At 53.6% G+C, this 15,349-nt stretch overlaps 7 protein-coding genes across 7 annotated transcripts; 3 read left to right on the top strand and 4 right to left on the bottom strand.

Moving 5' to 3' along the window:
• Positions 1–106: 106 nt before the first annotated feature.
• Positions 107–2,466, bottom strand: LTS14_008740 (uncharacterized protein; the record flags this gene model as incomplete). Its single annotated transcript, XM_064841426.1, has 3 exons — positions 107–1,287; positions 1,344–2,318; positions 2,400–2,466. 3 exons carry the CDS (start codon positions 2,464–2,466, stop codon positions 107–109), a joined length of 2,223 nt encoding a protein of 740 aa, XP_064690917.1.
• Positions 2,467–3,082: 616 nt separating this feature from the next.
• Positions 3,083–4,071, bottom strand: MEU1 (S-methyl-5-thioadenosine phosphorylase; the record flags this gene model as incomplete). The annotated part of the gene is made up of 2 exons (XM_064841425.1): positions 3,083–3,993; positions 4,044–4,071. 2 exons carry the CDS (start codon positions 4,069–4,071, stop codon positions 3,083–3,085), a joined length of 939 nt encoding a protein of 312 aa, XP_064690916.1.
• An 841-nt stretch (positions 4,072–4,912) lies between these two features.
• On the top strand, positions 4,913–5,206 carry LTS14_008738 (uncharacterized protein; the record flags this gene model as incomplete). Its single annotated transcript, XM_064841424.1, has 1 exon — positions 4,913–5,206. The coding sequence occupies one exon, from the start codon at positions 4,913–4,915 to the stop codon at positions 5,204–5,206; it is 294 nt and encodes a 97-aa protein (XP_064690915.1).
• Positions 5,207–5,672: 466 nt separating this feature from the next.
• On the bottom strand, positions 5,673–6,305 carry LTS14_008737 (uncharacterized protein; the record flags this gene model as incomplete). The annotated part of the gene is made up of 1 exon (XM_064841423.1): positions 5,673–6,305. The coding sequence occupies one exon, from the start codon at positions 6,303–6,305 to the stop codon at positions 5,673–5,675; it is 633 nt and encodes a 210-aa protein (XP_064690914.1).
• A 1,458-nt stretch (positions 6,306–7,763) lies between these two features.
• Positions 7,764–9,790, bottom strand: LTS14_008736 (uncharacterized protein; the record flags this gene model as incomplete). Its single annotated transcript, XM_064841422.1, has 2 exons — positions 7,764–9,371; positions 9,422–9,790. The coding sequence occupies 2 exons, from the start codon at positions 9,788–9,790 to the stop codon at positions 7,764–7,766; spliced, it is 1,977 nt and encodes a 658-aa protein (XP_064690913.1).
• A 1,567-nt stretch (positions 9,791–11,357) lies between these two features.
• On the top strand, positions 11,358–11,893 carry LTS14_008735 (uncharacterized protein; the record flags this gene model as incomplete). The annotated part of the gene is made up of 2 exons (XM_064841421.1): positions 11,358–11,412; positions 11,529–11,893. 2 exons carry the CDS (start codon positions 11,358–11,360, stop codon positions 11,891–11,893), a joined length of 420 nt encoding a protein of 139 aa, XP_064690912.1.
• Positions 11,894–12,067: 174 nt separating this feature from the next.
• Positions 12,068–15,326, top strand: LTS14_008734 (uncharacterized protein; the record flags this gene model as incomplete). Its single annotated transcript, XM_064841420.1, has 2 exons — positions 12,068–12,203; positions 12,418–15,326. 2 exons carry the CDS (start codon positions 12,068–12,070, stop codon positions 15,324–15,326), a joined length of 3,045 nt encoding a protein of 1,014 aa, XP_064690911.1.
• Between the last annotated feature and the right edge of the window lie 23 nt (positions 15,327–15,349).

Raw genomic sequence — 15,349 nt, 5'->3', positions numbered from 1 at the left:
TATCGAGACCGAGTAGATAAGATGAATCGTGCGTACATTGAATGTATCTATACTTTTGTCATCGCAACATGTGCTACACATATATCAACACCATGACCCACACCATCTACTGCCTATACAACCAAATGACCTGACTCTGATAATCCTCAATCTGGAAGACCGGATTCAACCCCGCATTCATGAGAGTAGCCCCCGAATACGACCCATTATACGCATTACTCGTATACATCCCCGTCGCATTCAACCCCTGCATCCTCAATGGCGGAGGCGCAGGTTTGATCATAGCCTGCTGCTGGAACGCAAATACCAAAGCCGTAGTCGCGTTGGCGGAGATGAATTGGACCGCCGGCCAGTTACTATCGTCTGGCAAACGTAGGCGGTAGAAGGAGCCGGTGATGACGATCGCGTTTATTTGCTCCCAGAGATCCAGGATACCGGGGATAGCGGCGCGTTCTTCGGCGCTCAGGTCGACGGGGTTGAGTTCGAAGCCGAAGGAGCCGCACATGAGGGCTACGTGGGCGCGGTACTCGATTGAGATGTTCCGCATTGTTAGGCCGTTGGGGACGGCGGAGACGTGGCAGGCCATGGCTGAGGGTGGGTAGGCGATCGATGTGCCCATTTGAATCACGAGCCTGTTCGCGGCGTCGGTGTTATCGGAGGTCCAGGACTGGGACATGTAATGCAACACGCCCGGATCGAAGCGGCCGCCTCCTGAGGCGCAGCCTTCCCAGAGGATGTTGGGGTAGGTGGAGGTGAGGTTGTCCATTACGCGGTACATGCCCAACATGTAGGCGTAATCTGTGGCCGGGGTAGGCATCTCGTGGATGCCGCGGTTGTTGTCCCATTTGATGTAGGAGATATTGGCGCTATTGATGACGTTGGAGATGGCGCCGATGATGTAGTCTTGTACTTCTGGCAGGGCTAGATTAAGGACGAGTTGGTTGCGGACGAGCGTGCGTGTGTGGGCGCCGGCGTGCATGGCCCATTCGGGATGTTCGTGGTAGAGGGTGGAGTTGGGGTTGACCATCTCTGGTTCGACCCAGATTCCGAACATGAGGGACTCGGTCGTGTTGGCTGTGTCAAAGGCGTTGACGTCTCCTACGTATGGGCCGAGACCGTTGGGGAAGTGGTTGACGTTTGGTGTCCAGTCACCAAGACCAGCGGTGTCGTTGATACGTGCGTATGGTGTGTTACCGAACCAACCATCGTCGTTGACGAAGAGTCGAATACCAAGATCTGCAGTCTCCTTTGCAAGCTGATCTAAAGAGCTCTGGTTGATGTTGAAGCCTGTGGTTCGTGTTAGACTGCAGTAGATTATGTTATCCGTCAAATTCTGAACTCACCAAGTCCCTCCCAAGAGTTCAGCAGCACCGGCCTCGACTCAAAAGTGTGATTACTTCTCGAAAGATGATTCTTATACAAATCATGATAACTCCTACTCATCCCACCCAGACCCTCAGACGAATATACCGCCACCGCCTCTGGAGACTGGAAAGTCTGACCAGGAGCGACAGGGATACTTGCATGCAACGGGTTCAATCCAAGCAACACCCGTACGAACCCCTGCGAGAAGCGCTCGGTGGTAGCGGCGAAGGAGCCGGTGTAGATGAGGTGGAAACCCCACGCCTCGCCCGTCGACTCGGTCGTGGAGGGTGACATGAGAGCGAAGAAGGGGTTGTGGATGTGGGAGGAGTAGCCAACGGTGCTACGGAAGCCAGTCTCGCCGTACTGTACAGGCCGGATAACACGATTGGCTTCGTGAGACCAATCGCCTTGAAGTTCCAGCATGTTCAAGTCCAAGTTTGGGAGGTCGAGGCTGAAGCTGGACGCACGCTCGATGGAGATATTGGCCGTTCCATTATTGGTGATGCTAAACGATCTTGCAATGGCATTATACTGCGGGAAGATGGAATAAGACAACGCCGCAGCGACGGAGGAGTAATTGTCGTAAAGATGCACAGTCAAAGTTGAGACATCGCTCGCATTCCCATATGTCGCCGGAAGACCAGTAAGACTCGGTTTTCCATCGCTAATCTCATGGGACTTGTAGATGAGTTGGGTGACGGTGTCGCCATCGGCGTGGGAGATGTGAATGGCTGGGAGCCGGAAGTCGCCTCGTCCGACGTCGGGAAACTCGCGCCTTTCGTCGCCTATACCGGCTACCCACCCACTTTGCGAGATGGAAGGTGGGTTGACGAAGTCGGTCGCTGGGCCGCCGAAGTGGTCGGAGATCAGGTCGCCGGAGGCTTGGTCCACGTGGAAGAGGTAGGAGGAGCTGGCGCCGGTCAGGGTGAAGTTCTGGCCGTTGGCGGTGATGGCTGTGAAGTTTTAGTCTTTGCCACTTTGCGTCTCTGCCATTGTCTGTGGCAGAGGGTTATGCTAGACCATGATTGACGTACCTGAACTAGCAGCCAAAGCACCACCCACGATCGAGGCACCAGCAAGTACTGTGCGAAGAGCAGACATGGCGAAGGAAAAACAGCAAAAGACGACCAGAACAATAGCCTACCAGATTTCCTACTATCTTACAGCGGCACCGCTCTTATATGTCCCGGTACCTGACCAAAACCTCTCCTCTCCATCCTTCGTAAGGCGGGGAAACTCAAGGCGAAGTGACGATGCTGATCTTCACCTCATTGCGGAGACGACGGGCTTGGCAAACATTGTCCGGATGGAGAAGGTGCAGGCTAGACATTGCGAGTTTACGTCTAGGTCAAGATGTTGAGAGTAAGGATAGATGGAGATTGTGGAGCCGTCCGACGACTTCTTGTATATTGTGTTGTCGATCTGTTGGTGCGCGAGGTATGAAGAGTGGTCTGTTGAGGTAGCAGAGCCAATGAAGTGCTTGGAGGCGGCAAACTGGCGGGTTTCGGATCATATCCTCCACTTACCGCTGCCGTCAATGGACGCGGAAGCTGTCACGGCAGACAGTTTAATGCATAATGCTTGATGAGGGACGGACGGCATGTTGTGCATGATGATTTTGGCCGCTGTGGACCGGGTATCTATACGCTCTATACAACCGCCATCTAGCATGGCAGTAGCAGACTTGTTGAAAGCACCTCTTCTCCCACCTCATTTTCTAGTCAAAGTAACCAGGGAACAAGAACCCGATATTCTTCTTCGCCTGTTCACTCCTCCCAGCCGGCGCCGTCACAGCCCCAGAGAACTTCATCCCGCCTTCGAGATGCTTCGCCAACACTAAATCCTCATGCTCCTCCTTACTCAGCTCATTCAATACAGCACCCACGAACCGTCTCGCATTCAGCGAATTGGCCTTCATATTGCCCATCACCATCTCCACCGTCACATCGCCCGCCGAGTCATGCCAGCAGTCGTAGTCAGTAGACATGCAAATCATCTGATACGCAATCTCCGCCTCCTTGGCTAACTTCGCCTCAGGTAAAGCGGACATGTTTACGACACTTCCACCCCACGATCGGTACATGTCACTCTCTGCCCGTGTACTGAAAGCAGGGCCCTCCATACATATCACGGTCCCTTTATCGTGAAGCCGTACCCCCTCGCCTTCGAGACTGTGCCCGCATTTCGTGACTATCTGCGCCAATGTTGGGTCGAAGGGGTCGGCGAAACCTACATGGCCTACCATGCCTCCTTCGAAGAAAGTAAAAGGTCGTATTCCTTTCGTGCGATCGATGACTTGGTCGGGCACGACAAAATCCCGTGGTTTAATCTTCTCCTGTAGACTTCCTACTGCGCTGAATGCGATTATCGTTCTCACTCCTAGACTCCGTAAGGCGGCTATGTTGGCGCGGTTGGGGACTTCGTGGGGCGCGAGTTCGTGGTGCAGGCCATGGCGGGAGATGAAGGCTATGGGGATTGGGTTTCCCGAGGAGGGGGAGTCGTGGTGGAGGATGGAGATGGGTGAGGAGGGGTTACCCCAGGGTGTGGTGGGTTTGAGGGTTGCGATGTGGGAGAAGCCGTCGAGGGATTGGAGGCCAGTTCCGCCGATCACTGCTATGGTGATTGGGTCTGTTGGGTTGTTAGTATTGCTAAGGTGGGTGGTTTTGGGTCGTGCTTGCTATTGTAGCTGTCGGCTATGTTGGCCATTTTGCGGGATCCGATATGCAATGCCCGTTTGGTTATAGTTGAAGTGAAGGCAAACTGTGATCGAAACATAAACATTGACAGCTGTGCCTGCCTCGACTTTTTTGTTGACATTGCCCCACCTTGTTGGATGACGCGATTGGTGGGGCAATAGCATGGCTGCAATGCCGCTGCCACGTTCTGACAACACGTGGCAAGCACTCTGCACTTCACTTCGCCTTCTTGGTGATAGTTTTGTCTCGATCAGGAGGAAGATGGGGTATGATGTGATGAGCAAAAACTCCAGTAGAAGATGGCAGGCTGATGAAGTCGTGCCTTCCTTATCGAGTATGGCCCACGCCGCTGCTCACCACTACAGATGCTCATCAACAAGTGATGCGTGATAACAATAGTATGATGCCATCACGACCCGACCGGACGACTTCTTGTCTCGAGACATGGCCAAACCGATTGGAAAGCAGTCTCACTGGATAGGGAGTTGTTATTGCTGGCGCTTGCCACTCCGGGCCTGCCATATTCTCCCCTACCACTTGCCCACTCGTAGTGCACAAGATAAGGATCTCTGCCTTCCCGGACTGCACCAGTATCTACCTGCCACTAATATTCCTGTCGTGAAGCCTCGACGCCTGGCACATCCACAAGACCATACAATACACCAGCGATCTTGTCAAGCAGCCTTAGCCGCTACTCGACCCCGACAAGTCTCCTTCATCAGCAGCTCAAGCACACGAAGTAGCTCAAAGTATATCACCACGAACTTAAAGCACACCACGAGTGAGCCCGCCTCTACTACGCTAATGCCAACCGACAATCATACTGACTTCCTCGAACAGAACCCTCCACAATGCCACTGACATCCGGCTCAGCGACCGCCCCGTCCGCCACCGCCGGCAGCGGCTTGCTAGCCAAGATGAAACTCTGGTTCATGACCCGCCGAGCCAACCACGCCGCCCGCAAAGCCTGGCGTTTCGGTGCCAAGAAAGACCATGCTGCCGCAGCAGCAGCTCCCACACCAGTCGCCCCGGTCCCACCAAAGACTCCTGCTGCGGTTGTCCCACCTGCTATACCCGCTGCTGCGCCCAAGGCACCTGTTGTTCCGGCTGCTGCTCCTCCGGCGGCTGCACCGGCTGCTAAGTGAGCGAGTTTGTTCGCTTGATATGATGGACTTGGAGGGAGGGAGATTGGAGTACCTATGCGATGGGCCCTGGTAGACGTTATGGAAGGGTAGCCTGAGGAGGAGCATGCGTTGGGTCTTTTGTACGAAAGTGTGTCGTGGATCTGGAATGCCTGTCGATGGCGATTATTGTTTCTCCGTAATGTATAGCATCAAAGACAATACGCCTGTGGAAACTTATGTACACACAAGCTACAACACCATCTCACATCACGAACCACTCACCAGAAGTGACTCCTGAACCCAGCTTTCTCACCTTTCTCCTCCCTCTCCTCCTCGGCCCCTCGCCCATTCACCGTCCCTTCATTTCACCACCCCCTCAAGCCCCGACCTCTCCAATATCGGCTGCATATACGACCCCGCAACCGAAGCAATGACATCCCAGGGATAAATCTCCTCATCCACAGCAACATCCATATTGTCCGGATACTCAATAGGCCAATGCGCATCGAGTAAACTCTGCACCCGTCACTTCGTCCTGAAACTCCGTCGCTGCTGGAGGCAGGGCACTCCGCCATGCGTCCACAGCCTCATGCGGCGCATCTGCAATCGCCTCCATCATTTCTTCCTCATTATCGGAAAAGTCCTTGCCTGGATCAAGGGACTCAGGAAACCTATCCCACTGCCACGGCATCGGCTCCAGCCCTAATTTCTGCGGCCTTGACAGAACTTTCTCCACTTTTGCCCTACACACCCCTACCTCCCGTGCCAACTCCATCGCATGATGCAAGTGTCTCACGTCGAATTCCTCCTTCGACCACTGCGAATCCCAACTCGCATCAAACCCGCCAGGATCGTTGCCTGAGAGGTAGGTGGCGAGAAGATCGTCGTAGCCTTCTCCCCACATGGTCCACAGGGTATTGGCATTTCTCCAGGAGATTACTATGTTGTTCCGCGACCGGAAGACTATATCGGCTGGATCTTGGCTCTGAGTTTGTGGCACGGCTGGCGGTTTTGGCTCTGATTGGGACTGTGGCCCTACAATCTCGGGAGCTGTGACGAACCACTCCGGCGGCGGTATAGCGAATTGTTTTTGCATTCGGCCAAGACTCTGTGGAGGCATTTCTGCAAGTCGAGAATCGACTCCGTGAGGTCCATGGCATGCTTGAGGTGGTGGTCATCGAATTCATCCCGGGACCAGGAGGCTCGCCACACGCCTGGGTGGAAACCAGGATCTTGACCAGATCTGTGTCGAGCAAATGTTTGCTTGTAGTCGTCGTACCAAGCTCGTTGCTTTTTCAGTGTGAGTTGGTATTCGTAATGGATCTCTGGGCGAACTTTGGGAACTTTGGCTCGACGGCGCCCGGTCTGGGCTTGTGGTGGTGGTGGTGGTAGTGGCGATGGCGGAGGTTTGCTAGCGCCTGTAGTCTCCGCTGGATCCGTAGTAGACTTCAACTCCTTTGGCCACTCCAATGCTGGCAGACCGAGCTCGAGCCTTTCACTTAGTATACTGCCTACCTTCCTCTGGAACCTCGTCACGTCATATGAAAGCTCGAGCGCCTGTTTCGCATGTATTCTGTTGAAATCTTTTCAACGACTATGATGCCTGCCATCCATGTCAATCTTCGAACCAGGATTCTGCCCTGCCTTGTGCTTCGCCAGGAGGGAGCCATAATCTTCGTGCCAGGCCTGCCATTCCTTTGGTGCAGCGAAATACTTGGTTTGAAGCTCTGATTGAGGTTTCGTGCTCTTGTCTCGCCGAGGTTCTAGGGCAGTAGAAATGGCTGGTTTGGTTTCGCTTTGACTTCGAGACTGAGTAGGAGGTGTTGTGAGATCTAGCTCGGGCTGCGTGGACACTGGCTGAATCTCGGCCGGCCGTGGTGGAGGCGGCATAGATGTGCTGACGTACTTGCCATCTGCAGGGTCTTGTGCTGGCTAGCTACTACTATTACTCTGTAGCTTTTCAAGTGCATCCCCAGCAGATCGTGTCGACCTACTTCCATCCCGTGGTTCCAAAGGAATGCTGGCACTCCTAGCGCTGAAAACTGCCGTTCTATGTCCACCACCAGAGGCTGGCTTTTTCACCCTATTCGCGGAACCTGTGGATTTTCGAGTTGGCCTCCGTTGTTGACTCTGGTAGTATCTGAAGCATCGTTGGTCAACAGAGACACGAGAAAGCTGTGTTCGCCGGAGATGATTGACTGCACGCTGGAGATCCCGCTCCACCGGTATTGCTTGGCTAGCGTACAAAGGGAGTAGAGATTGCAGTACAGCCAAGCGGAATCGACCAGCTGTACAGCGAATGTGAGTGGGGAGTCGAGGCATGGAGCAGAGACACCTACAGTGAGCAGCGAAGCAATTGAGACTCGTGAACGCTCGTTCGTCTGTGGGAGCTCTCGCATCAGGTCTACGTAGAATCTTACCGTACGCCTCACGAGGTAATCCGTCGCTGCTATCTCACCCGCTGTTCAATGGGCGTAACAGCGCTGTCAGCTAATCATGGCTGTTCTGTCATGGCGCTTTGCTTCCTAACCCAAGAGTCCGTCGCTCGAACACCCAGCTTACTTACAGCCTACAGGCGTTACTCGTACAGAATCCCAAGCATCTTCCTCCTGATCTTCCTCGGCGCCGGATACGCGACATGCCCGCACGAGAAATGTAAGCCGTCGTCTGTGTCACCGTCCACCCTATGAATATCGCCGGTATCCTCAACTTTTTGTGCAGGGGCCCGAGGGTTTCCAGATGTCGCACTTGAGGGGAGTCTCCCATTCGGCTTCTCTGGCCTCGAAGTGTTGGGTTTGCCAGTCGACTTCTGCGGTCCTCGTGCCTTGCTCGCACTATTGGCTTGAGTGGTTGGGAGGCGTTGGTGGCCGGCACCAGATGGCGGATGTTGGAGGTCGCCATGCTGCTTCGGCTTGGTGGCACCACTGCGGGACGCTGGCGGCGCTTTAGCCAATCCAGCGTGGCCATTTGAAGCGACCTTTCCCACCGACGACGGCGCATTGCTCTCAGTAGGCCGCCTCGGACTCTGCACCTCGCTCTTCAACCTAGCATTCTCTTCTCGCAATTTCTCCTGCTCGCTTTGCTCGGCAGTCAGCTCGCCGGTGACTGTTGGGAGCCTGGCTTTCGAAAGCCGCGTGCCCATGTTGGCAGTCGCTGCGGGTCTTGTAAGCGGCTTGTTCGAAAGCTCTGTTGCAGGATTGGGAATGCTGCCTTTTGCCTGCGGTTTTGACGACCCAGCGTCAACAGACTCTGAGCCCTTATCAGCGTCTTTCGGCGGTAAGCGCTGACTGCTAAGCTTCCGATGCTGTACTTGCTGAGCAATCAAGCTCTTCAGTCTCTCGTGCTCCTTCTTTAGTCTCTCTGTCTGTGCTGGACTGGGTCTGCTCTGCTCTATCTGGTCTTGCAGGGCCAATAAGTCTTTCAACCTCGCATTCTCCTTCTCTAGCTGCTCCACATGCGTAACATTGACGCTCGGAGCTGCCTTCTCTGCCTCCGTGAGACGCCTCCCGAGCTCCTGCAGCTGGATCTGGAGTTTCAGATTCTTGTTCTCAGCTATGAGCAGGCTCTCGGCTTCGGCTGGCTCCGTGCCGCCCTTGGTTGGTGTCTCTCGTTTGTTGAAAGCTTGCATCTTGGCATCAAGATCTTTCTCTCGCATTCGTAACTCTTCCTCTTGTGCATTGAGCTGCAAGCCTTTTTTGGTGGAGCTTGCCAGCTTCACAGCCAACTGCTTCTCTCGCGCACTGACATCATCTATTCTCCTTTGAAGACGGTTGTCATCGTCTAAGCTAGACGATGGAGCGGGTTGTGTTTTGGTAGAATCCTTCTTTTTGGCGTCGAGCTGCTCCATTTCCTTCTTCAGTGCTGCCTCCCTACCATAGATATCCTGCTCTTTCTCCTTGAGCTCAGCCGCCTTCTGCTCGAGTTGCTTTTGCTCCTCAGCCGCCTTCTGCTCGAGTTGCTTTTGCTCCTCAGCCGCCTTCTGCTCGAGTTGCTTCTGCTCCTCGTCCCTAGCGGCCACAGCCTGCTCCTTCTGGTTCAAATCTGCTTCTCTCTGCTTAAGCGTTTCCGCGTCTGCGCTATTTGCAGAAGCATTCGCGCTGGGGAGTCCAGCTTCGTAAGATTTTGGCGTCCACCCGGGAGCGCCGGCATCTTGGAAGTACCACAGCATGGAATGTGTCCAATTCAGCTGGCCTTTGTCAGTGATCATCGCCACTGCAGCCACTATACAGTGCTTACCTGTTTTGGCCACATGTACACCAGGTTGTTGTCTGTATAATTGGCGTAGCTGTTGCAGAGGAATGCATCAGGATAGTCGTCACACTTAATCCAGCAGCTTCCTGGCGCCCGACCTTGCTCCAAGGTCCACCACTGCTTGTCGCCCAAGTCAACCTTGCCGGCCGCAGCTCCGCTGGTTGCACGCAGCCACTGTCCATTTGACACGTTCTGGATAGCCACCTTGGTGCCAGCTTCATCGCCGTACTCGAGTGTCCACCGTTGGGCTGTATTGGTGTGGTCCGCGATCTTGTTGTATATGCCTGCCGGGGTCTTTTGCGCGACCATACCGCCATTGGCGGCAACAATGAAGAAGGAGGTACTTTCTGGCATACTTGCACTGCTACGCCCGAGACTCGAGAATGGGAAGAAGGTGATGGAGGGGAGGTGGGTGAGAAGTGTGAAGATTAAACATATACTTGCATACTGACCTGTCCATGCCGCTGTAGGTTAGCCCTGCGAATAGCGTTCACTACGACCTTGGACGGCGTCGATACTTCGACTACTGTAGGATGTAGTCGAGTTCGAGCTCCACTACCGAGCGACAGCGCAGATCAATGCTGTAAGCCGCGGCCAATAATAATGAATGTGGCGGGAGAACATGTTTTAAAGCTCAATAATATGGAGTATGTACGCCAGATCTTAGCCCCGAACAGGCAAATGCGGCCAGGGGCCACGCAAGGTTGCGCGCGAGCAAAGCAACTCATTATTTGTCCGACGGGTGCTCGTAAATTGTGGGCTGCATACTCTTCAATATCCGCTACTTGCGACGCTCCCATCACTGTATCCGACAAAAGGGAGCGGGTTTCTTGTCCATCCGTGGTGATCGATGTACACAAAATAATCGTGTCCGTCGATCAGGCCTGGATCCTCGGACGCGCGGGCGGTGTGCAACCACGAGGTTGATTTGCTATTGGCTCTCCTAGCAATAGAAGTTATAGTAACAAACAGAACGCAAAGTGCCGAGTGGTTGTCATGTGCGCGTCCGTTTGAAAGGGGCAGCGGCAAGGAATGGAAAGTTAAGGCAGATACGCCTGGTCTAGCATTGCCAGGCTAACTGTAGAAGATACTCGATGACTCGAGAAGTACCTATAGTTCTATGTGCGGAGTGCCTGGTCAAATACTTGACTCGGGGACGGCTGTTGTGGTATCGTCGCGCATCTTTCTGCTGAGCGCGTATGACCGCTCAAGTAGGTATGCAAAACGTCGAGGTGTGGAGGAGAGAAGCAAGCTCTATAATCAGCGCTGCATCTACAGAACATGGCGAGACCTGTAGAGCGGGAGGGAGATGCAGAGTATCACACGATTGCATCTTGCCACGATACCTTGTGACTTCAATTTGCAACGAATATCGCGATCCGTTTCCATCCAAGACTTCACCTGATCGCTGTGATATGGTAATGAGCAGGCCTGTGACGAGAATCAATATCGTGGCTGTACTTTCTGCGAAATCGATAAGGGCACGCCCGTTCTGTAATGGAAATTAAATCGAGCATATCCGTAAGATGGCATTAAAGAACGAGGAGGACCTGAGAATAAATCCCGACGACTGCGGGCTGACACAGGCCACCATCATGTCAAATCTCACATCGATCGATGACGTCGATCACCTCAATCTGTCGACGATTCCACATCGACACCCTCCAACACATAAGCTCCGCCACACACTTTCCCATCTCTATTTCAATTACCTTCCACTTTGAAAAGATCATAAATGCGCCTCCCATCCTACGCAACCTTTCTACGTACCCTCTACACCTTCAGCAACGCCACCCTCCATCGAGTTCCGCCAGCACCTTTCGCAGCGTCAGCAAGCAGACCAACGATAGGATATAAGAATATATCTATGCCCACGATTCCGTTCTTGGGAGCGTTATTCAGTACAGCCGATACGAGGAAGATGAGCCATCCGGTTAGCAAGAGCGATAACGAGTGGCAGGCTCAGTTGTCTCCTGGTATGTATCTCTTGTATCCCGATGGAAAGTGGGGTCAGGCCATCATGGTTGGACAATGATGGCTTCACACCACAACAATATGATTGACAGCACATACTAACAATGTTCTCCCGCAGAACAATTCCGCATCCTCCGGGAAAAAGGCACCGAAGCGCCCTACACAGGCAAATACGACAAACACGCCCCCACCACCGGCACCTACACCTGCGCCGGCTGCTCCGCGCCCCTCTACACCGCCAAGCAGAAATTCAAGTCCGGGTGCGGATGGCCGGCTTTCTACGATACGGTCCCGGGCGCGGTGACAAGGCATTCGGACCGCACGTTTGGGATGGAGAGAATTGAGATTGTGTGCACGAATTGTGGAGGGCATTTGGGGCATGTGTTTAAGGGGGAGGGGTATGCCACGCCGACGGATGAGAGGCATTGTGTTAATTCTGTTAGTTTGAATTTCAGTGAGGAGGAGGAGAAGGCTAAGGCCTAGACGCTGGTGATGTGCATGACTGAAATGGTTGGATGAGACGTATATCGGATTCTCTCGAGAGCAGTGACTCCTTCGGTCTGTAGGACAAATTTCTTGACTCATGGCGGTGTGTATCAAGTTGTCCTACATGTACCCATTGCGCCATCGCTTGCCATCTCTGTACTTCGACAAGAAATGGGCGTACCTGTAGCTCTAGTCCTCGCCTTTGCTTTCCGCTACGAAGCTATAAGATGTGTCAAGATGTTCCGTCAGCGATGCAGATGTGATTACGACTCCGAACAACAGCTCGATCAAGCGAAAGAAACCAAAGGTATGTCCAATACATGTCCTTCACTTGAACATGCTTTCCCCACCAAATTTCCCCAGACCTTCGTCAAAACGCGTTGAAGCTCGAGCACGCGACCTCACAAGCACGATTCTCCAATCTTGAGATGTCATTATAACTTCGTACTGTGCTATCCTCATAACCTAGTAATGGACAATGTCAAAAGCACCCCCTTCGTCAGCGCTGACTCCACAATCAGGAGTCAGACAGACGCTGACACCATACACAACAGCAGCAGCAAGCTCGGAGACAGATGAGCAGACCGCCAACACTGCTCCGAGCACACTTACTCGACACCCCAGTCAGGATGTCGGAGATCGTCAGAACGCGGTACCGGTCCTGTCGCATAGGCTGAGACACGATAGCAGTATCCTGGCCTTGGTATGTGGAGAGGAGGAAATCTACGCTGGGACGCAGACGGGAGAGATCTTGGTGTATAGTCTCGGCACCTTTGAGCGGAAAGCTGTGGTCGAGGGACATAGAGGAAGTGTGCTGGGGTTATGTCTGTATCAGGACGAGGGGTTGCTATTCTCTAGTGCTGGAGACAGGATTGTCAATGTCTGGAACACGGCCGACTTGTCACGGAAATGTTGTTTCTACTCAAGCTATGATGTCGGCGATATCTTCTGTGTGTCCTACTCTACGACACTACAGACGGTGTACCTGGGAGCACAGAACACTACCATCCAGTGGTGTCGACTGCGCACACCCGAAAGAAGATCACGACAGGACATCCATCCCAGCTTGAGAGACGACCCTTTCTTCGATTCTGCTGGACCTGGAGGTATCCGAACGCCGAGACCTGCGGAGGCGGATGTCACCCCTAGACATGCTAGAGGTGGCGACACGATCGAGATCAACAAGGATCATGTGAGGCACTTTGCACATTATGGGTATGTGTACTGTATGCAGCTCGTCAAGGACGGTATACCGGAGTCTGCTGGGAATGAGATCTTGATCACTGGTGGTGGCGATGGAGTGGTCAAGTTATGGAAGCTGGATGCTGATCGTAACGGTGCTATCGAGGAACTCTATACTCTGGACGATGGCCGGGAAGAAGGCCACAGCATCCTGTCTATCGCCGTCGACGGCACTTTCTTGTACTCCGGCAGAAGTGGCGGCGAAGTCGATGTGTGGGACTTAGAAACTCGACAACTCGTCCGCAACCTCAAAGCACACCGTGACGACGTCCTCACGATCTGCGTCGGAGGCAGCTTCATGTTCAGCGCCGCCGTCACGGGCTATGTCCGCAAATTTGACAGACAATACCAGCTCAAATCCCGATTAAAAGCACACGATGGCCGTATTCTCTCCTCAGCCTTTACATACCACCGTCAACGGCCACTCTATGTAACAGGCGGCAACGACTGTACAATCGGCATCTGGGACATCAGCGACTGCATGTCGCCCTCCACAGCCGCCACCCGAACAAGCAATGAACAACTCTTCGAAGCCCTCCGCAAATTTGTCTCGTACCGCACCGTCTCCTCGGACCCAAAATACCAGGTTGATTGTAGAAGAGGCGCCTCTTACCTCCGCTCCGTCTTCAAGAACTTCGGCGCCACGACCGAGATGCTCACAACGTCCTCCGGCCACAATCCGGTAATCCTAGCCCGTTTCCGCGGTAACCCAGCCACAGCCGACAAACGCAAGAAGATCATGTTCTACGGGCACTACGATGTCGTGGCCGCCGAGAACGCTACAGGCAAGTGGATGATCGATCCTTTTGCCATGGAGGGACGGGATGGCTATCTGTATGGTCGCGGTACGAGCGATAACAAGGGGCCGATCATGGCGGCGATATTCGCGTGCGCTGAACTTACTAGTGAGCAGGCACTTGGATCGGATATCATTTTTTTGATTGAAGGGGAGGAGGAGAGCGGGAGTCGAGGTTTTGAGGAAGCTGTGAGAGCCCGCAAAGAAGTGATTGGGGATGTGGATTGGATTCTATTGGCTAATTCTTACTGGCTGGACGACCGGATCCCGTGTCTGACGTATGGACTGAGGGGTGTTATTCATGCTACGGTGCAGATTGAGAGCGAGCATCCGGATCTGCATTCGGGTGTAGATGGATCGGCTCAGCTCGACGAATCACTGAAAGATATGGTTATGTTGCTTAGTACACTTTCTGGCAAGGACGGGGTGGTAAGGATTCCGGGATTCTATGATCCGATCCCTGCTTTGAGTCGGGAGGAGGCGGCGCTGTATCGGGATATTACGAGTGCGCTGGTGCAGCGGAATCCAGATCTTGGCGACCCGAAGGCCCTGGCTACGAGTTTGATGAGGAGGTGGCGTGACCCTTCACTCACGATCCACCGTTTTCAGACCTCCGGGCCGAATAATGCTACGATCATCCCTCGGCTGGCTAAGGCGTCGATCTCTATGCGATTGGTTCCGAATCAGGAGGCTGCGAATGTGGCACAGGCTTTAGAGGAATATCTGCATGATCAATTCGAGAAGTTGGAGAGTAACAATAAGCTGACTGTTACTATCGATCATCAAGCGGAGCCCTGGTTGGGTGACTGGACGAACGAGATTTTCAAGACATTGGAGGAGGCTATTATGGATGCTTGGGGGCCGATTGATCAATCGGATCAGCAGCATAGGAGGAGGAGGAGTAGTACGAGGAAGAGTCGGTCCGGGCCGCTCACGGTGGATATACCGGAGGGAAATGGTGGTGGGTATTTCGCGGCGAATGTTAAGCCCAGTCCTACTACGAGTTCTACGCTGGCGGAGGGGAGTGTGGTTACGCCTCTGCTGTTGCCGCTCACTCCGTTGGCCGAGACGACGAATGGGAATATGAGTACGACGGCAAAACCAACAGCGAAGCATAAGAAGTCCATGTCAAACGGTGCCTTCACGAACAGCCACCACAACGAGCACGTACATGAGATCACGGCCCGCCGCAAGCCTTTGTACATCCGTGAAGGTGGCTCTATCCCAGCTATTAGATTCCTGGAAAAGGAGTTTGGGGCTCCCGCCGCGCATTTCCCGTGTGGTCAGGCGAGCGATTCGGCACATTTGGACAATGAGAGGTTGAGGCTTGTGAATCTGTACAAAAGTAGGGACATTTTCAAGAGAGTCTTCGGGGAGTTGCCTATGCGATGAGGAATTGAGGTGGGATGGGAAAT

The sequence above is a fragment of the Recurvomyces mirabilis genome (assembly GCF_035927965.1).
Source record: "Recurvomyces mirabilis strain CCFEE 5264 chromosome Unknown scaffold_27, whole genome shotgun sequence".
Lineage (NCBI taxonomy): Eukaryota > Fungi > Ascomycota > Dothideomycetes > Mycosphaerellales > Teratosphaeriaceae > Recurvomyces > Recurvomyces mirabilis.
Note: the sequence above shows the minus strand (reverse complement) of the source record. Positions and strands in the feature narration are given on the sequence as shown.